General features: G+C 41.3%; 1 protein-coding gene across 1 annotated transcript; it reads right to left on the bottom strand.

Moving 5' to 3' along the window:
- Nucleotides 1-12,201: 12,201 nt before the first annotated feature.
- On the bottom strand, nt 12,202-17,839 carry GPRASP1 (G protein-coupled receptor associated sorting protein 1). Its single transcript, XM_004285458.3, has 3 exons — nt 17,776-17,839; nt 17,347-17,422; nt 12,202-17,023 (listed from the first exon to the last, which is right to left on the bottom strand). Exon 3 carries the CDS (start codon nt 16,695-16,697, stop codon nt 12,546-12,548), a length of 4,152 nt encoding a protein of 1,383 aa, XP_004285506.2. The 5' UTR covers nt 16,698-17,023; nt 17,347-17,422; nt 17,776-17,839; the 3' UTR covers nt 12,202-12,545.
- Nucleotides 17,840-18,916: the final 1,077 nt, after the last annotated feature.

Below are 18,916 nucleotides of genomic sequence, written 5' to 3'. Positions count from 1 at the left end.
GTCCTAACCTATCAATATTATTTTAAAGAGAAATGGATTGAATTCTCCAATCAAGAGACACAGAGAACATAGGCAAAACATTTTCTGACATAAATCATAGCAATACTTTCTTAGATCAGTCTCCCAAAGCAAAAGAAATAAAAGCCAAAGTAACAAATGGGCTCTAATAAAACTTATAAGCTTTTGCACAGCAAAGGAAACCATAAACAAAAAGAAAAGACAACCTACAGACTGGGAGAAAATATTTGCAAATGATGCAACCAACAGGGGATTAATCTCCAAAATATACAAACAGCTCAAACAGCTCAATATAAAAAACAAACAACCCAATCAAAAATTGGGCAGAAGGGCTTCCCTGGTGGCACAGTGGTTGAGAATCTGCCTGCTAATGCAGGGGACACAGGTTCGAGCCCTGGTCTGGGAAGATCCCACATGCCGCGGAGTGGCTGGGCCCGTGAGCCACAACTACGGAGCCTGCGCATCTGGAGCCTGTGCTCCGCAACAAGAGAGGCTGCAATAGTGAGAGGCCTGCGCACGGCGATGAAGAGTGGCCCCCGCTTGCCACAACTAGAGAAAGCCCTCGCACAGAAATGAAGACCCAAGACAGCCAAAAATAAATAAATAAATAAACAAATAAATAAATAAATAAATAAAATTGGGCAAAAGACCTAAATAGACATTTCTCCAAAGAAGACACACTGATGGTCGAAAGGCATGTGAAAGGGAATACTCAACATTGCTAATTATTAGCAAAATGCAAATCAAAACTATAATGAGATATCACCCCACACCAGTCAGAATGACCATTATCAAAAAGTCTACAAACAGGGGCTTCCCTGGTGGCGCAGTGGTTGACAGTCTGCCTGCCGATGCAGGGGAGCAGGGGACACGGGTTTGTGCCCTGGTCCAGGAAGATCCCACGTGCCGCGGAGCAGCTGAGCCCGTGAGGCATGGCTGCTGGGCCTGCGCGTCTGGAGCCTGTGCTCCGCAACAGGAGAGGCCACAGCAGTGAGAGGCCTGCGTACCGCAAAAAAAGAAAAAAAACAATTGGGCAGAAGACCTAAATAGACATTTCTCCAAAGAAGACACACAGATGGTCAAAAGGCATGTGAAAAGGAATACTCAACATTGCTAATTATTAGCAACATGCAAATCAAAACTATAATGAGGTATCACCCCACACCAGTCAGAATGACCATTATCAAAAATTCTACAAATGGGGGCTTCCCTGGTGGCGCAGTGGTTGAGAGCCCACCTGCCGATGCAGGGGACATGGGTTTGTGCCCCGGTCTGGGAAGATCCCACATGCCGCGGAGCGGCTAGGCCTGTGAGCCATGGCTGCTGAGCCTGCGCGTCTGGAGCCTGTGCTCTGCAATGGGAGAGGCCACAACAGTGAGAGGCCCGCATACCGCAAAAAAAAAAAAAAGGTCTACAAATAATAAATGCTGCAGAGGATGTGGAGAAAAGGGGACACTTGTACACTGTTGGTGGGAATGTAAACTGGTACAGCCACTATGGAGAGCAGTATGGAGGTTCCTTAGAAAACTAAAAATAGAGCTACCATATATTCCAGCAATCCCACTCCTAGGCATATATCCAGAAAAGGCAAAAATTCTAATTTGAAAAGATACATGCACCCCAATGTTCAAAGTAGCACTACTTACAATAGCCAAGACTTGGAAGCAACCTAAGTGTCCACTGACAGATGAATGGATAAAGAAGATGTGGCATATATATATACAATGGAATATTAGTCAGCCATAAAAAAGAATGAAATATTGCCATTTGCAGCAACATGGATGGACCAAGAGATTATCATACTAAGTGAAGTAAGTCAGACAAAGACAAATATCATATAATATAATTTATATGTGATATCTAAAAAATGATATAAATGAACTTATTTACAAAACAGAAACAGACTCATAGACACAGGAAACAAACTTATGGTTACCGAAGGGGAAAGGTGGGGAGGGATAAATTAGGAGTTTGGGGTTAACAGATACACACTACTATATATAAAATAGATAAACAACAAGGTCCTACTGTATAGCTCAGGGAACTATATTCAATATCTTGTAATAACTATAATGGAAAAGAATCTGAAAAAGAATATATATAAATAACTGAATCACTATTCTGTACACATGAAACACAACATTGCAAATCAACTATATTTCAGTTTAAAAAAGAATTATTTAAAAAAACATAGAATGGCTGAATGGATTTAAAAAAATAACAAGATACAATGATATGCTACCTATGAGAGATTCACATTAGCTCTAAGGACAGACATATGCTGAAAGTGAATGGATAGAAAAGATATTCCAAGCAAATGGGAACAAAAAGAACAGAGGTGGCTATACATGTATCAAGCAAAATAGACTTTAAGTTAAAAGTGCTTACAAGAGACAAATAAGACCATTATATAATGAAAAAGGGGTCAATTAATAAAGATGTAACAGTTGTAAATATGTATGCACCTAACATCAGAGCACTTAGTATTTAAAGCAAATGTTAACAGAATTGAAAGGAGAAATAAACAGCAATACAATAATAGTAGGTGACGTTACTACTCCACACTTAACAATGGATACATCATCCAGGCAAAAAATCAATTGGGGAAAAGCAAATTTGAACAACAGTATAGATCAAATGTACCTACCACACATATACAGGACATTCTATACAACAGCGCAGAATACACATTCTTCTCAAGTGTACATGGAACAACCTCCAGGAAAGATCATATGTTAGGCCACAAAACAAGTCTTAACAAATTCAAAATTATTGAAATCATACCAAGAATCTTTTTCTACCACAGTGGTATGAAACTAGAATTCAATAACAGGAGGATAATTGGAAAATTCACAAATTTGTGGAAATTAAATAACACATTCCTACTCCTGAACAACCAACGAATCAAAGAAGAAATCTAAAAAGAAATTTTAAAAATCTTGACACCAATGAAAATAGGAACACAATATACCAAAACTTATGGGAGGCAGCAAAATTATTTCTGAATGTTTATAGTTATAAATTTTCATTTTAAGAAAAAAGAAAGATCTCAAATAAACAACCTAACATTACACTTCATAAAACTAGAATAAGAACTAAGCCTAAAATTAGCTGAAAGAAGTAAATAATAAAGATTAGAAAAGACAGAAATATCTGCAATAAACAATAGAAAATATCAAAACTAAGAATTGTGTTTCAAAAGATAAACAAAATTGACAAACTTTTAGCTAGACTAACCAAGAAAAAAAGAAAGGACTCAAATAAATAAAATTATAAATGAAAGAGGAGACATTACAACTGATACCACAGAAATACAAAGGATCATAAGAGACTACTATGAACAATTATACACCAACAAATTGGATAAACTAGATGAACTGCATAATCCCTACAAACATGCAACTTACCAAGACTGAATCATGAAGAAATAGAAAATTTGAACAGACTAATAATGAGTAAAGAGATCAAATCAATAATCAAACACCTCTCAACAGATAAAAGCCCAGTACAAGATGGCTTCTGTGATGAATTCTACCAAATATTTAAAGAAGAATTAATGCCAATATTTCTCAAAAATTGAAGAGAGGGAACACTCCCAAACTCAATTGATGAGGCCACCATCACTGTCATACTGTCAAAGTGAAAGAAGGACACTACAAGAAAATAAAATTAGATGAGTTGAAAAAGAAAATATATATGTATAACTGAATTACTGTGCTGTACACCTGAAACTAACATGACATTGTAAATCAACTAGACTTTAATTAAAAAATCAAAAAAATAAAAAACAATAAAACTATGCCACAAAAATATTTTTAATTAAAAAAAAAGAAAATTACAAGCCAATATCCATGATGAAAATACATGCAAATGCAAATATTCTGAACAAAATGCTAGCAAAATGAATTCATTGAAAGGATCATATTCCACGATCAAGTGAGATTTTTATCTCTGAGATGAAAGCATGCTTCACCATATGCAAATCAATAAATGAGATCCACTACATTAACAGAATGAAGGATAAAAATCATATGTATCTTAATAGATGTAAAAAAAAGTATTTGAAAAATTTCAACACCCTTTCATGATAAACTCTCAAAAATAGGGTATACAAGAATGTACCTCAACATAATAAAGGCCATACATGAGAAGCTCATAGCTAATATTATAGTCAATGGTGAAAGCATTTCCTTTAAGATCTGGAACAAGACAAGCATGCCCACTCTGACTACTCCTATTCAATATAGTACTGGAAGTCCTAGCCAGAGAAATTAGGGAATAAAAAGCAACCCAATTGGAAAGGAATAAGTACAACTGTCTGTGTTTGCACATGAAATAAACTTATATTTAGAAAAACCTAACGACTCAACCAAAAAACTGCTGGAAAGAATTCGGTAAAGTTTCGGGTTACACAGTCAACACAGAAAAATCAGTTGTGTTTCCATACACTAACAACAAACTATCTGAAAAATAAAGAAAGAAAACAATTGCAATTACAATACCATCAATAACAGTAAAATTCTTAGGAATAAATTTAAGTAAGTGAAAGATCTGTATATTGAAAGCTATAAGACTTCGATAAAAATAAAGTGAAGAACAAATGAATAAATGGAAATATATCCTGTGTTCATTGATCAGAATAATTAATATTGTTAAAATGTCCATACTGCCCAAAGTGATCTATAGATTTAATGAAATCCCTATCAAAATTCCTATAGAATTTTAAACAAAAAACAATCCTAAAATTCGTATGGAACCACAAGCAACCAGTGCAGTCCTAAAAAAAGAACAAAACTAAAGGAATTACACTTTGTAATTGCAAACTTTATTACAAAGCTATAGAATCATAACACTATGGTACTGGCATAAAGATGTAGACCAATGGAACAGAATCGACAGCCCAGAAATAAACCCACACATATACAGTAAACTAATATTTGACAAGAAAGCCAAGAAAAATCAATGGGAAAATATAGTCTCTTCAATACATTGTCCTGGGAAAAGTGGATATTCATATGCAAAAGAATGAAACTGAACCCCTACCTTACACCACTCATAAAAATTCACTTGAAATGGATTACACCCGAAACTGTAAAACTCCTAAAAGCAAACATAGGGAAAAGGCTCCTTGACATTGGTCTTGGCAAAAAAAATTCTTTATATGACACCAAAATCACAAGGAACAAAAGTAAACAAGTGGACTACATCAAACTAAAAAGCTTCTGCACAGCAAAAGAAATGACCAACAAAATGAAAAGACAACCTACAGAATGGGGAAAAATATTTTCAAAACCTGTATCTGAAAACAGTTTTATATCTAAAATATATAAGGAAATCATATAACTGAATAGTAAAAATAATAATAATCTGATTTTAAAATGGGTAAAGGACCTGAATAGACAGTCTTCTACAAAAGAGATACAAATGGCCAACAGTTCCATGAAAAGATGACATCACTAATGTCATGAAAAGATGACATCAATAGTCATCAGGGAAATGCAAATCAAAACCACAGTGAGGTATCACTTCAACCTGTTAGAATGACTATTATCAAAAAGAAAAGAGATAACATGTGTTGATGAGAATATAAAGAAAAGCAAACTTTTATACACTGTTAGTAGGAATGTGGGTTAGTGTAGCCATTATGGAAAACAGCATGGAGGCTTTTAAAAAAATTAAAAATAAATTACCACATGATCCAGTAATCCCACTTTTGGGTATATATTCGAAGGAAATGAAATCACCATCTCTAAGAGATATCTATTCTACCATGTTCATTGTAGCATTATTTACAATAGACAAGACATGGAAACCACCTAAATATGCACTGACAGATGAATGGATAAAGAAAATGTTATATATATATATAAATATGTATAACATTTATTTACATATATAAATAAAATTCAGCCATGAGAATAAAAGGAAATTATGCCATTTGACATGGCAACACAGAGACATATTCTTTGGCCTGGCCAACACACTTTTCCATTTTGAAACTCGAAGAGAATTTCAAAGGAGTTATATGAGAATATTAGTACCCCTCCACCTCAATCAATATAATATGATATTAAAGATAAAATGGTAAAATTAATTGGAGAGGAGTCATGTATGAATTATGGATATTACATTTCAGATAACCCACAGTGTTTGTTAGTTTGTTATAAACTGCAAAAAGCAAACCTGTATGCTTCTAACACCAGAGAGAATTTACCTCAGAAACATATTTGAAGATAACTCCATATATTACAAAAGAGACATGAGAAATTGTTGGAGTAAGGGCATATTATCTAATAAATGATACTGGTATTATGTGGAAAGAATCCATTTCCATTTCCCTCTACATATCAGAAGCCAAAATTCATTCTAGGTAATTAATTGTTTCTTTTTCTTTATCCTCCCACCCCTTTTGATATATTTAAGGTATGTAATCTTAGTGGAATTTGTTCACATGTACTGTGATATAACATTACTTGTTTTCCCAAATGATTAGCTAATTATTCTAACACCACTCACCAAATGTGTAGAAAAGAGTTATTAGCACAGCAGACCTGAGATTGCTAGTCTTATAAAGTCCTTACACGGTTGGCCTTTGGCTGGATTCTGTTAACCTGGATTTAAAGAAGGTTCCCACCATTCCCAGAACAGATAAGATTGGCTCACTGTACCTAAACTCTTTGTGCAAACAATATGGTTTATGCTGAATAACTTCTTTCCTTCTGGGAGTCTGGAATTTCGGTACATGCTAGGCAAAGGGTACCCCAACCTCCCCCAAATCTTGGGCACTGAGTATCTAATAAGCTTCCTTGATAAATAACATTTCACACATGTTGTCATCAATTGTTGTTGGAGGAATTAAGTGTATTCTGTGGGACTCCACTGGGAGAAGGCTCCTGGAAGCTTGCACCTGGTTTTTTTAGAACTTTGCTCCATGCGCTTTTTTCCTTCACTGATTTGGTTTTGCATTCTTTTGTAATAAATCATAGCTGTGAGTACAACTGTATACTGAACCTTGTAAGTCCTGCTAGCCAATCACTGAACCTGTGAATGGTCTTGAGGATCCCTGACACACTGAATCTTTCACTTTTCTCCATGAATCTGAACTGTCACCCTACTATAAATGCCCACATATACGTGGCAATATAAGGGCTCTCTATCTGTATTCCATTTAACTTTTCCTGAGTAGTTCTACTCTGTTTTACCAACAGATTTGACAAAATTTTAAAAATTCTTTGTGGGGCAAATACTTTCCAACTTCCATATTATTTTTCTTTCAAAATTCCCTGAACTATTCACAGGCTTGTGTGTATATACAAATCAATAAGGAGTTCTTGAACCTTTAGGAACCTCTAAACCAAGAACCTCTAAAAGGCAAATGGGAAAAGCCTACACATACTCTGCTCACAAAAAGAAAACCAAACTGGCTAATAAACATCTGAAAGTAGGTTTAATCTCATTAATAATATCAAAACAACAATGCAATACCATGTTCCCCAATTCTATTAGTACAAGACTTAAAAATTTTGCTACTAGGGTTATAGACCTATTAAAAACTGTATCTACTAAGCTCACTATACAGTTCTAAGAGAAATTATCCAGCCTACAGCCCCATACCAAAGGAAGAAGTCCTTGCTTGACTCTTGAGTAAGGCATGACAACTCGACGAGCATTGGACACCTGTAGGTGACAGTTCATGGAGCTGATGAAAGGCATCACGAGTGTCACTATGAAGGGGGTAGATGGCCTTCTAGAAAATCTCTGAAGAATGGATAGGCCTTTGACAGACATTATAGGGGGCTGGAGATGACTGGTAGGAAGGGACAAGTGAGTGAGAAAGTTGACCCCTCCAGGTGCAAGGAACTGTGTGAATAAGCTGTGGTGAAGATAATGTCTGTGAAAGCCTATTTTGTGTTACCTGTAAAATGCTATATAATGTATGTTCTGCCATAAAAGAATGTCTTTTTAAAGACATTCTTTATGTTATACAAACTCTTCCTGAGACTAGAAAAAGAACAAAAACTATCCTAACTCATTTAATAAGACTAATATAACTTTGAAACTATGGTGAGAAAACTACAGCATAAAAAAATAAAATCATAGACCAATATCACTCATGAAGAATAATGAAAAAACTGGCAAGTTGAATCTAGCAGTATATTAAAAAACAGTAAAAACAACAAAAAATACTGTGATAGAATGTCAAGGAGATAGGCATATCCACAATTACAGTCAGATTTCAGCACCTCTCTCTCAATAACAAGTACAGACAAAATAAGGAAACACATACAAAAGAAGACCTAAACAAGTTTATGAACCAACTAGACCTAACTGACATTTATAGAACAGTTCACAGGACAACAGAAAAATACACATTCTTTTCAAGTGCAATTGGAATATTTACCAAGATAGACCATATTCTGGGCCAAAAAGGAAGACTCAATAAATTAAAAGGATTCAGGCCACACAAAGTAAGTTCTCTGACCACAATGATACTGTGGTCAGCACTGTAGAAATACATAACTGAAACATATCTGGAAAAGCCTCAAATACTTAGGAACTACATAGCCTACTTCTAAATAACTCTTGGGTCAAAGAAGAAACTAAAAAAGAAATTAGTATGTAATTTCCATTGAAGAAAAATGAAAACACAACATATTAAAATTTGTGGGATACAGCTTAAGCATTATTAGAGGGAATTTTACAGTACTAAAAAACCTACCTTAGAAAAGCAATGGTCTCAAATTAATGACCTCAGATTCTATTTCAAGTAGCTAGAAATAAAATAGTAACAAACACAAAGTAAACCAAAGAAAAAAAATAAGAGCAAAACCCAATGAAATAGAAACAAGAAAAACAATAAAGAAAACCAATAAAACTAAACACTAGTTTGTTGAGGTCAATAAAATTGATAAGCATCTAGCCAGAATGATAAAGGAAAACAAAAGACACAATTACTAACATTAGGAATGAGAGAGATGACATCACTAGATAATTTACAAATATCAAAAGGATAATAAGAAATTTATTGGCAAGGTTGAAGGTAAACAGACAACCCATAAATTGCTGACAGGGATGAAAATCTGTAATACCCCTTTGGAGGGATACTTCAGAGTATCTAATAAAACTACATATGAAGTTACCATTTGATCAACCATCCCCACTTCTAGGAATCTACTCTGAAGATATACCTCTAACCATACAAAAATTACAATTGCACAAGATTATTCTTCCAGCAGTATTTGCAAGAGCAAAATATTGGAAAAAAATGCCCATATATAGGAGAGTAATTGAACCAATTATAGTAGTGACACATAATGGAGGAATATGAATCTGTAAAACAGAAATGAAAAAGATTGCTATGTACTAATTGGCTTCAAATCTGTAAAATGTGCAAATACTGAGGTTAATGGGATTAGTAAAATTTATTTTTTTCTAACTATACTCTCCTAAAAGGACTTTGGTATCTTGTGGATACCTCCTAAAGCTGAGCTCTGACCAAAATGGATTACCACAAATAAGGGAATGCCACCAAGGATAGATGCAAATCGCCAAGTCTAAAGCACTGGCCAGAAAAAAAATACAAGGAAAAGAGCAAAGGGACAGCGGAGGTGAACTTGTGAGAATATTCATAAAGCAGTTTGTAGGTGGTTCCCAGAAGGACCCTCCTCTGAGGCCCAAGACTGAAAAGGGAGGGAGCCTCAGATGGAGCAGGTGGAACAATGACCCTTGTGTCTCTAGATGGGAACTGTTGAGGGCACAATGGGACTAAGCTCTTTCAGAATCTCACATCCAGGTCAGACCCCCAGGATGCTGCTGCCTGGCTTGAGATCCAGGAATCCTCTTGAGGGTTGAGAAGCTTGCTTATAACCCAATGAGAAATCCTATGTGAAGGGCCCAAAGCATCTAGGTTTCCTCCTTGTGAGTGTGTTGTCTCTCCCCTTCCCTAGAGCTGCCCAGATTGAGGTTCATTCCTCTCTTGCATCTCCAGGCAGCTGGAACCTTAGAGTAAAGGTCAGCCCTGTTGCCCTCTCATTACTCCCACCTCACTCCCGCCACTAACTTGCCCACAATATTGAGCCCAGCCATCCCGGCTGTCTGACAGACAGACAGAAGAGTGAGTGCCAACTAGGTGGGAGGAACAGAGTGTAGCTCACAGTTCGTATCCTCACACCTGCGTTTCCTGATCCAGGGCCACCGGTGTTCACAAATTGTCACTTCACCGTTTCCTCTCTCTGGGCTCCCCTGAAGCCAACTGCTTCCACGTGTCCACCTCTCCCACCCACACAGAGAAACAGTCACGCAGCGCTGGGCGGGGAGATGAGGGTGGGGTAGGGGCTTGCAGAAGGCAGGAGGGAGCGCGAGGCTCCGAGACACTTCCTCTACCCGGACCTAGTCTCCACCACCACCTCCCACGGATGCCAATATCCGGCGTCGAGCCCACCTCCTCTAGCAGCAGCCGATGCTTCCCTCCACGTATGCCTCCTGCAGGATGACTTCCTGCCTCTTCAGCTCCTGGACAAAAACAGACCCTGGCTAAGACGCTCGCGATTGGCTGAGGGATTGTGTCCTCAGCCAACAAAGGCCATAATTCTGGGCGCCTGAGGGATTAGCTTTCAGGCTAGTGCAGCATGGAGAGACACCCGCCCACGCATCCACCATCACGTCCGACCACTCCTCTCACTGCCGTCTGTCAAGCGTCAGGTGCAAGTCTTTCCCATCCCTTTTCAGTGCGACACACCTCCACGCCGGTCTAAGTGAGAGTGCGGTCACGTGACCCACAGTTAGCCCCACGTGACCGCGCACTCCGTAAGTCTGCTGCAGCCCTGCAGCACGCAAGGTACAGTCTTGTGCCTCTGGGGTTGAGCTGCTTGCTAGAACAATCTGAAGCTCCCAATGGGGGTGAAGATAGAGAGCTGAAAGGAAGGCTGGATTCGGAGCCAAAGCTTCCAGCCCTAAGCCTGGGCCTTGCTCTGTGGGAGCACAGGGCTGGCGAGGAACACCCCACGAGGAGTTTGGAGACCAACTGACTTTTAATATTCTGTGCAAAACTCGGGCGACGTATTAAAACACACACAGGATCTGTCTTGAAAAATACTGATAGCCAAAACAAACATTCAATCTCCAATTTCCACCACCAGGACGAACTCTGTTAGCACTTGTGGTTTGTGAATGGAGGCAAAACTGCCACTTTGCCTTACTTCCATAAACCTTGCAGCCTAGAATCCGGTAGGAAAAAAGCACTTTGCACCCTGAGACAAACGAAAAGTGAATAAAACTTTGTATATTTCCCTTTAGCCTGGACTACCCCCCACCCCAAACCAACTTTATCCCTGACTTTTCCTCCTATCTGAGGATACGTTATTACTTTTGTGAATCCGAAAAATGTGTACCATAAACTCAGAAACTTTGGAAAGTTTACAGCTTACTCCCTTTAAATTATGCAGTTTTATTTAGCAAGCCAGTGCTTCTGAAGTTGTAGTCTCTCACATTTCTTTATTCCTTTGACATGTTTTACATGGTTGCAGGATTTTCCATAATCAAATAATATATTTGCATAAATTCAGTCCATTTCACACATTTTTGGGGGAGAGGGATCATCTTTCCATGTATGATACCAGTCTTTTCTATTTCACCAAATACAGAAAGTATCAGAGCTTTTCTTAGCCAATTTTAAAACGTATATATCATCACTTTTAGTGGCTGTATGCTATTACCTTAACACTTTCCATGGCACCACCATGAAGAAATGGTCTTCCTGACAGTTAAATTTGTGTGCTTTCTGGTCTTATTCTTTGAACCTTTAAGCAAGATCAAAGAAACACCCATACTTTGAACTGCAAAATACAACTTCTCAGCTCTTCAAAACTTACCTTATCCTCTATATCCCTTAATACACTCCTCCCAGCCACTCCAGGCAGACTGAATACCTCACTCCCATAGGAACACTTTTTCCAACTCCAAGTTTTTCTTCACAACATCCAACCTCTTCCTTACATTTCAGAGCCCAAATTAATTGGGTCCTTCTTCTCTGAAGCATACCCTGAGTAGCAGCCCATGGTGACATTTTCATTTAAAGATGCGAGAATAGCTTTTTCAAGGAGCATTATTATTCATACGTTAATTACCTCTGTGTTATCATATGTTATTTTTGTATCTATATTTTATGTTCACAGAGAAGGGTGATTTCTGCCAACTTTAACACAGAACTTTATTGAAAACCCAACATGATTCAAATAGACATCAATAACACTAGAACAGCAATCAGAAGGGTAGCTTACTTATAATAGCTCAGTTCACTATAAACCTAAATGGTAAATTCACAATCTAGACAAAAACAAGTATCAACAAATGTGCTTTCAGTTTTAATATTCGTTTGGCATCAGAAGATTGATCCAGCTCATACACAGAGTTTGGCAAAGTCAGTATCAGCATTAAAGTGTACATTACAACACAGAACCAACTTTGAAAACTAAAGCATTATTCAAGGACCATAACTCAGGAACATAAGGACAATCAGAGGCAAGTGATTAATCATACTCATTCTTTTGTTCTGCCTCAGGGTCATTCTGATCATCTGTTTTGCCTTGCAGTTCCTTAGCAAATTTCTCAACTTCATGGAATGCAGAAATAAATGGCTCAAGACTGAAATCATCATCAGTGAACCACAATGCCTCTTTTTTAATATTGTTACCAATATTCTCAAGCATTGCTAGAACAACCTGAACATTGTCATTTGTCTCTTTCCTGTTAAAAAGGCCCATAAATTCTGACACTGCTTCAGCACTGAGTATTTCTTTTGTCATGACAGGATTTTCAGACAAATTCAGTAGCATTTTCAGAACATGAAATCTGGTTTTGGTATTGCCCGTGGCTAATAAGGAGAGAAACCCAGATATATACTTGGCAACCAGTGTGTGATAGTCAGTAGCTGTAGTGAGGTGTCTAACCATCTTTATTCCAGATAACTGCTCAGGGGAATCCAACCTATAAGCAAGAGTTTCCTCACACACTTGACATACGTATGTCTGAATCATGTTTAGATTTGGATAAGGTGGAGCCAAGTGAATCATATTTTCCGAAAACCTTGTCTTAACTCGGGAGGAGGGATAATTGAGCAAGGTTTCAGTAAGTGAAACAACACCTGAATCGCGAATGAAATAATGAGTAAATTGAGAAGCACTCCTCATACCCATTGCAATTTTAGATATTTCATGAATAAAAGGATCTCGAATTTTGTCCATTAATAGAAGGAGTTCTTCAAACTCTTCAGGACCAATTTTAAGCTCACACTGTATGCAGCTGCAGAACCAACTCTCAGGCTCTGCACTCTCCCTCATCCTAAGATGTTCTTGAATTTCCCTGACTGACCGGTAGGACAGATCATACTGAAATGGGAACTCAGGGTCAGGCTTATCAGGCTGAAGCAAAGATTCCTGCTCTTCCCCTTCTAGGCTCAGTTCCATGTGCTTGGGCTTTCCTCCAAACATTTCAGAGAACAGAAATGCTGCTTCTTTTGAAAATCTAAAGGGGCTTGGGGATGGGAAGCCAACACTACCCCATGGGCCAGGCTTGAACTGAACAGTAACCTCCTCCCAGTTCTGGGGCCTGCGTAAAGCATCAGGCTCCTGCTCAACTGAACATCTGGACCTGCAAATGGCCCTGTACACAGGGCTAGGATTTGATTCAAAATGGGCCTCATCTCCTGCCCAGAACCAGGACCCCACTATGGCCTCATCCTCCTCAGCTACTGTCCTTGACTCATAGTTGGTTCCATTACCAGTCCTGTTATTGGCCTCATTTTTAGCTCCAAACCAGGACCCAACAACTGCCCCTTCCTCATTTTCTGGCCTGGATTCAGAGGTGGCCACAGTTTCAGTCTCATTAATGGCCTTGTCTCCAGACCAGAACCAGGACTCAACAATCATCTCTTCATCATCCTCTGGCTTATATGCACAGCATGTTTCTGCTTCTACATTGATTTCTTTTGCATCCCAGAACAAGGATCCAAAAGTGCTTTCCTCTCCAGACCTTGATGTGGTCTCTTCTATTGCCTGGGGTCCAACGTATATATTATATTCTTCAGCCCAGAACCAGGACCCAATAATGATTTCCTCCTTTTCAGTGCCATGCTTGGACTCAAAACTATCCCCTGCCTCCAGACTGGCTTCTTCTTCAGCCCAGAACCAGGACTCAACAATGACTTCCTCCTCTTCAGCTTCTGGACTGTATTTGCTGCAAATGTTAGCCTTGTTCCTAATGGCCTCTTCCCTGGCCCAGAACCAAGACCCAACAAAATGTTCCTCTTCAGCTGCCAGCCTGTCCTCTTCTCTAGCCTCTGCTTCTGTTTCAAGCCTGTCTTCCTCTCCAGCCCAGAACCAAGAATCAATAATGTCTTCCTCTTCAGCATCTGGCCTGGATTCTTCTCTATCTGTAGCCCCTATAATGGCTTTATCCCCTTTCCAGAACCAGGACGTGATCATGGTCTCCTCCTTGGTTGATGCCTTGGCTTCTTCTTCAGCCCTATCATCTATACTGCCCTCTTCCACAGCCCATAACCAGGACCCTACAGTGGTCGCTGGCCTTGTATATTTTCTGGACCAGAACCATGAATCAACAGTGTCCTGTTCCTCCTCTGGCCTAGACTTCCAGCTGCCTCCATTGGCAGCAAACATACAGGGATGTTCTCCTGACCAGAAGTCAGACTCAGTATTGATCTCTTCAGCAGTTGTCATAAATTTACATTGGGTACCAGTGGCATACTTCATACTGATCTCTTCAGTGGTCCCAAACCAAGATGATATAATACCCTTTTCCTTGTCCTCCAGGCTAGACTTGTTGCTGACTTCAGCCCTCCCACAAGCTTCTACTCCAGCCCAGAACCATGACCCAATAATGGGCTCCTCTTCTTCAGTCTCTGGCATAGTGTTACAATTGACTTCAGCCCCAGAATCCATCTGGGCCTGGTTTCCAGCCCAAAACCAGGATTCAAATATTGTCTCTTCTTCAGCTCCTGGCCTGGCCTCTTCTCTAAACTCATGCTCTGTATTGATTTCTTCTCCAGCCCAGAACCAGGGACCAATGACCTCTTCTTCCTCAGACCTTGGCCTGGACCCACAGCTGGCCCCAATACCAGCTTCCACACTGACTTCATCACTGACCCAAAACCAAGACCCAAAAATGGTCTCTTCTTTAGCCTCTGGGTTGGTTTCTTCATTAGCCCAGAAGCATAAACTGGCAATGACCTTTACTGTATCATCTGCTGGCACAGATTTGGAAGTGGCATCAGCCTCAGTTTCCACACTGGTCTTTTCCCCAGTTCCAAGCATAGAATTGCCAATAGGCTCCTGCTCAGTCTTTGGTCTGAATTTACCACTGGCCTCAGTCCCCATACTGGCCTCTTCTTCAGTCCAGAACCAACTGCCAACAATGGACTCATCTTTCACTTGAGAACAGGAGTTGACAGTGGCCCCACCCACTATGCTGGACTCTTCTGCAGCCCAGAACCAGGCCCCAGTGAGGAACTCTTCCTCTGACCTGGCTTCTCGCTTTGTCCTGGCTCTGGCCTTGATTTTGGCCTCTTCCTTTGCCATTGCTCTGGCCCTGACCTCTTTCTTGGACTTGGGCCTAGACAAGTTATTAGCCTTTTCTCCAGGCCAGAACCAGGACTCTTTTTTGACTATATCCATAGAGCCAGACATGAAATCAATGGAAGCTTCTCGCTTGGCCCTGTGCCTGGCCCTGACATCGGCCCCTTTCCTGGCTCTGGGTTTGTACCTGGCCTCCTCTCCAGCCCAGAACCAGGATTTTACATTGTCCTCACATTCAGACCCAGAATTAGATTCAGAGACTTCTTTCTTAGATCTAAACCAGGACCTACTATTGGTCTCTTCCCTGCGCTTAGACCAGACACTGGTCTTTTCTCTGGCCCAGAACCAGGATGTCTTAATAGATTCATCCTCAGAACCAGAACTGGATGCAACATAAAGCTCCCGACTGGTTTTGGGCCTAGGCATGGCCTCTTCTTTGGCCATGTGCCTGGACCTGGTACTGGCCTTTACCCTGTCTCTAGGATGAAGCCTTGTACTGACCTCTTCTCTACTCCAGAACCAGGAGCTCACAGAGGATCTATCCACCCATCTGAAATCACAATTGTGAGAAGTCTCTTTTTTGGATGTAGGCCTGGGATGGCACCAGGAACCCATATTGGTCTCCTCCTCTGACTCAAACAAAGGCTGGATACCTGATTGGGACTTGACCTTGGTGCCAGGAAAGGACTCAGCATCCATACAGACCAGTTCCCTATCCATAGACCAGATCTTAGTTTTAGCAATTGACCCTGACTCAGTACTGATCAGTGGCCAGGATATAGCATTGGTTTGGGACACTTCCTCTGTCTTCAGTAGTGCCTCAGCATCAAACTCAGTCTTGGCCCATGAATAAGTTTCATCCATTGACCTTGCCCCAGTGATTGCCTTGGCCTCACTCTTAGGATGTGTCCCAACTACTGCCATGGTCTCAGTTTTGGGCCTTGCTCCAGGCATTACCTGGGCCTGGGTCCTTACCTTGGGTCTGACCACCACTGGGACTTCATTCTCTCTCTCAGCCCCACTCCCAACTTCTTCTCCAGGCTTCTTTTCAGGCTTGGCCTGGATGCCAGGCTCAATCTCAGCCCCAGTCATAGTACAAGTTACAGAGAAGACATGATTAAATACTGCTATCCCAGTCTCAGCCTCTACCACAGACCTGTCACAGTTTTCTATCTTCACACTCTAATCTTTTGATGATTCAGGTGATACAGTTGGAAACAAAAGTTAGAGTCAATCACCAGTCCAGCAGTCAATCAGCCTCCTTCCCAATCTCAGCCTCAGCCAATAATACAGTCAGAGTGAAGATAAAGCACAACCAAGCTGGGAGAGGATGGATGATTCTTGGGTGGGTGTAGACCTGTTGAGGGTGGTGGTCAGCAGCAATTCCAACACCACCAGAGCTGCCACTGGAAGTCAATCTAGGAAGCGAGAATGACGTGGGGCTTTAAGTCTATTCCAACTGTGTCACTCCATGAAGACTCACATAGAGAGACTGGACCTCAAATGCTTGATGGGAGAGTTAGGCTATTAGAAGTCTCTCTATCACCTTCATTTTTTCTACAATTTTTATCCCCAAAGCTGTCATATTACTTTGCCTGTTATTAAACAGGTATGAAAATGGTGGTTAAGTATCTTGGCAATGGGAGAGGCTGAGGAGCCCCCAGGCCAGACCCTAATCACTCTTGGACCTATGTTGGTCTTCTCTACCACACCCAAAAGTTGTACCCATTCCCATACCAACCTGCACTGATGTGGCACAATTTCTTGCTCCTTTCCTTGATCCCAGTGGCGTCAAACTCTACAGCAGCCTGCATATCCTGGGTACAAGTAAACATATAGCAGAGAATGGAGCCTGACTGCTAGATAGACAAGCAAGAACCCTGACCCCTGATACAAACATCTCTCTTTCTGTTTAAGGGTCTAATATGTCTAATGTTTTCTGTCTCCTGGTTCCTACACTTAGGTCTTTTCCTCCCATTCACGAATCAATCCACACTTACCTCACTATTCCTAATATCTCCTGCAGGAAATGGGCAAGGGGTTCTGCGGCAACGTGCAAATTTGACAGAGAGTAGGAGAGGTGGAGGAGGCCCTGAAACCACTTGGATCAAAGAACCTGCCATGATAATACTGGGTAGCTGTCTCCTGCATCGCCCCTCTTCGCACAAACCTCCAGAGATTTGAACCAGACTCCTCCTCCTTTCTTTCCTTGCAGAAGTGACCAGCCTTAAAGCAGGCCTATGGAAAAACAGATCAAAAGGTAAGAGGGTCAAGAAATAATGGTAGCAGCTGAGTGCTTGGTAGACAGACAAACAACAAACATAGGAGTACCCAAGTCATCTTTTAACATTTACAGTCCCGTTGGTTAGAATATTTTCTTTTAATTTAAGCCCTATGGATCAGGCTTCTGGATAACTCATCTTCACATCACACTCTTCCTCTTACTCTCTTCTCCAATTCTAAAGATTCACTACTTGGTGTTCACATCTCTTGTACTATACAACATAGATTGGGGTAAGGACGCTCGCATATTCTAGAAAGCAGGTTGTGTGGCTGTACTTGTATTTACGACTTCTGTCCCACCCTCACCTCCCAGTCCATCTTTTCCACCCCCCATCTTGGATGGAGGTGAGGGAGGAAGGCCAGGAGGTGTGGAGAAACCCGGTAGAGAGGAGAATTTTAGGAGGTATTCCTGGATGCCTGACCCGCTCTGGTCGCAGTCACACCATCCCAATTCGGGTGTCCAGTCAATGGCTGCTGCCCACCCTCACCCCCCATCCCCACACAACTTGAGAAATACAGGCCGTTTTCCCGTCGCTAGTTTTTCTCAAGCCTCTCCTCTACAAATGCACCCCGGGGCCTGAAATCGCCAGATCTACCGCGCACACAGGACACTCTGGCATCAAAGGGGCGCCTGTGCGAAGGGACAGCACCCGGCACGTGGGGTCCAACGGACCCCTTTCCAGAATAAAGGCCCGGGCGGGCGGCCCCCCGCGCCCGCCCGCTCGGCACCCGGCTCCGACCGCCACCCCCGGGAGCCTCCCCGACGCCCCAACCCCGGCTCCCCTCCGCCATTTCGCCCGCAGCAGCCTCCCCCACAGCCCTCTCCTGGCACAGGCACTGTCGACGGCGGGGCTCGGGCGCCCAGAAAGCCCGCCGGGGAGCGGCCGCGCCGTTCGCCTCCCCAGAATCCGGGGGAAGCCCTGTGGCCAAGACCTCGCGCCCCGGGCCCGGTCCCCGCCGGTCGCCGCCTCCTCAGGGCCAGGGGTCCCCCGGCGATGAGCACCTCTCTTAGGGACCCGCTCCAACCC

Source organism: Orcinus orca, chromosome X (genome assembly GCF_937001465.1).
Source record: "Orcinus orca chromosome X, mOrcOrc1.1, whole genome shotgun sequence".
Taxonomy (NCBI): domain Eukaryota; kingdom Metazoa; phylum Chordata; class Mammalia; order Artiodactyla; family Delphinidae; genus Orcinus; species Orcinus orca.
This window is presented reverse-complemented; position numbering and strand designations above follow the sequence as displayed.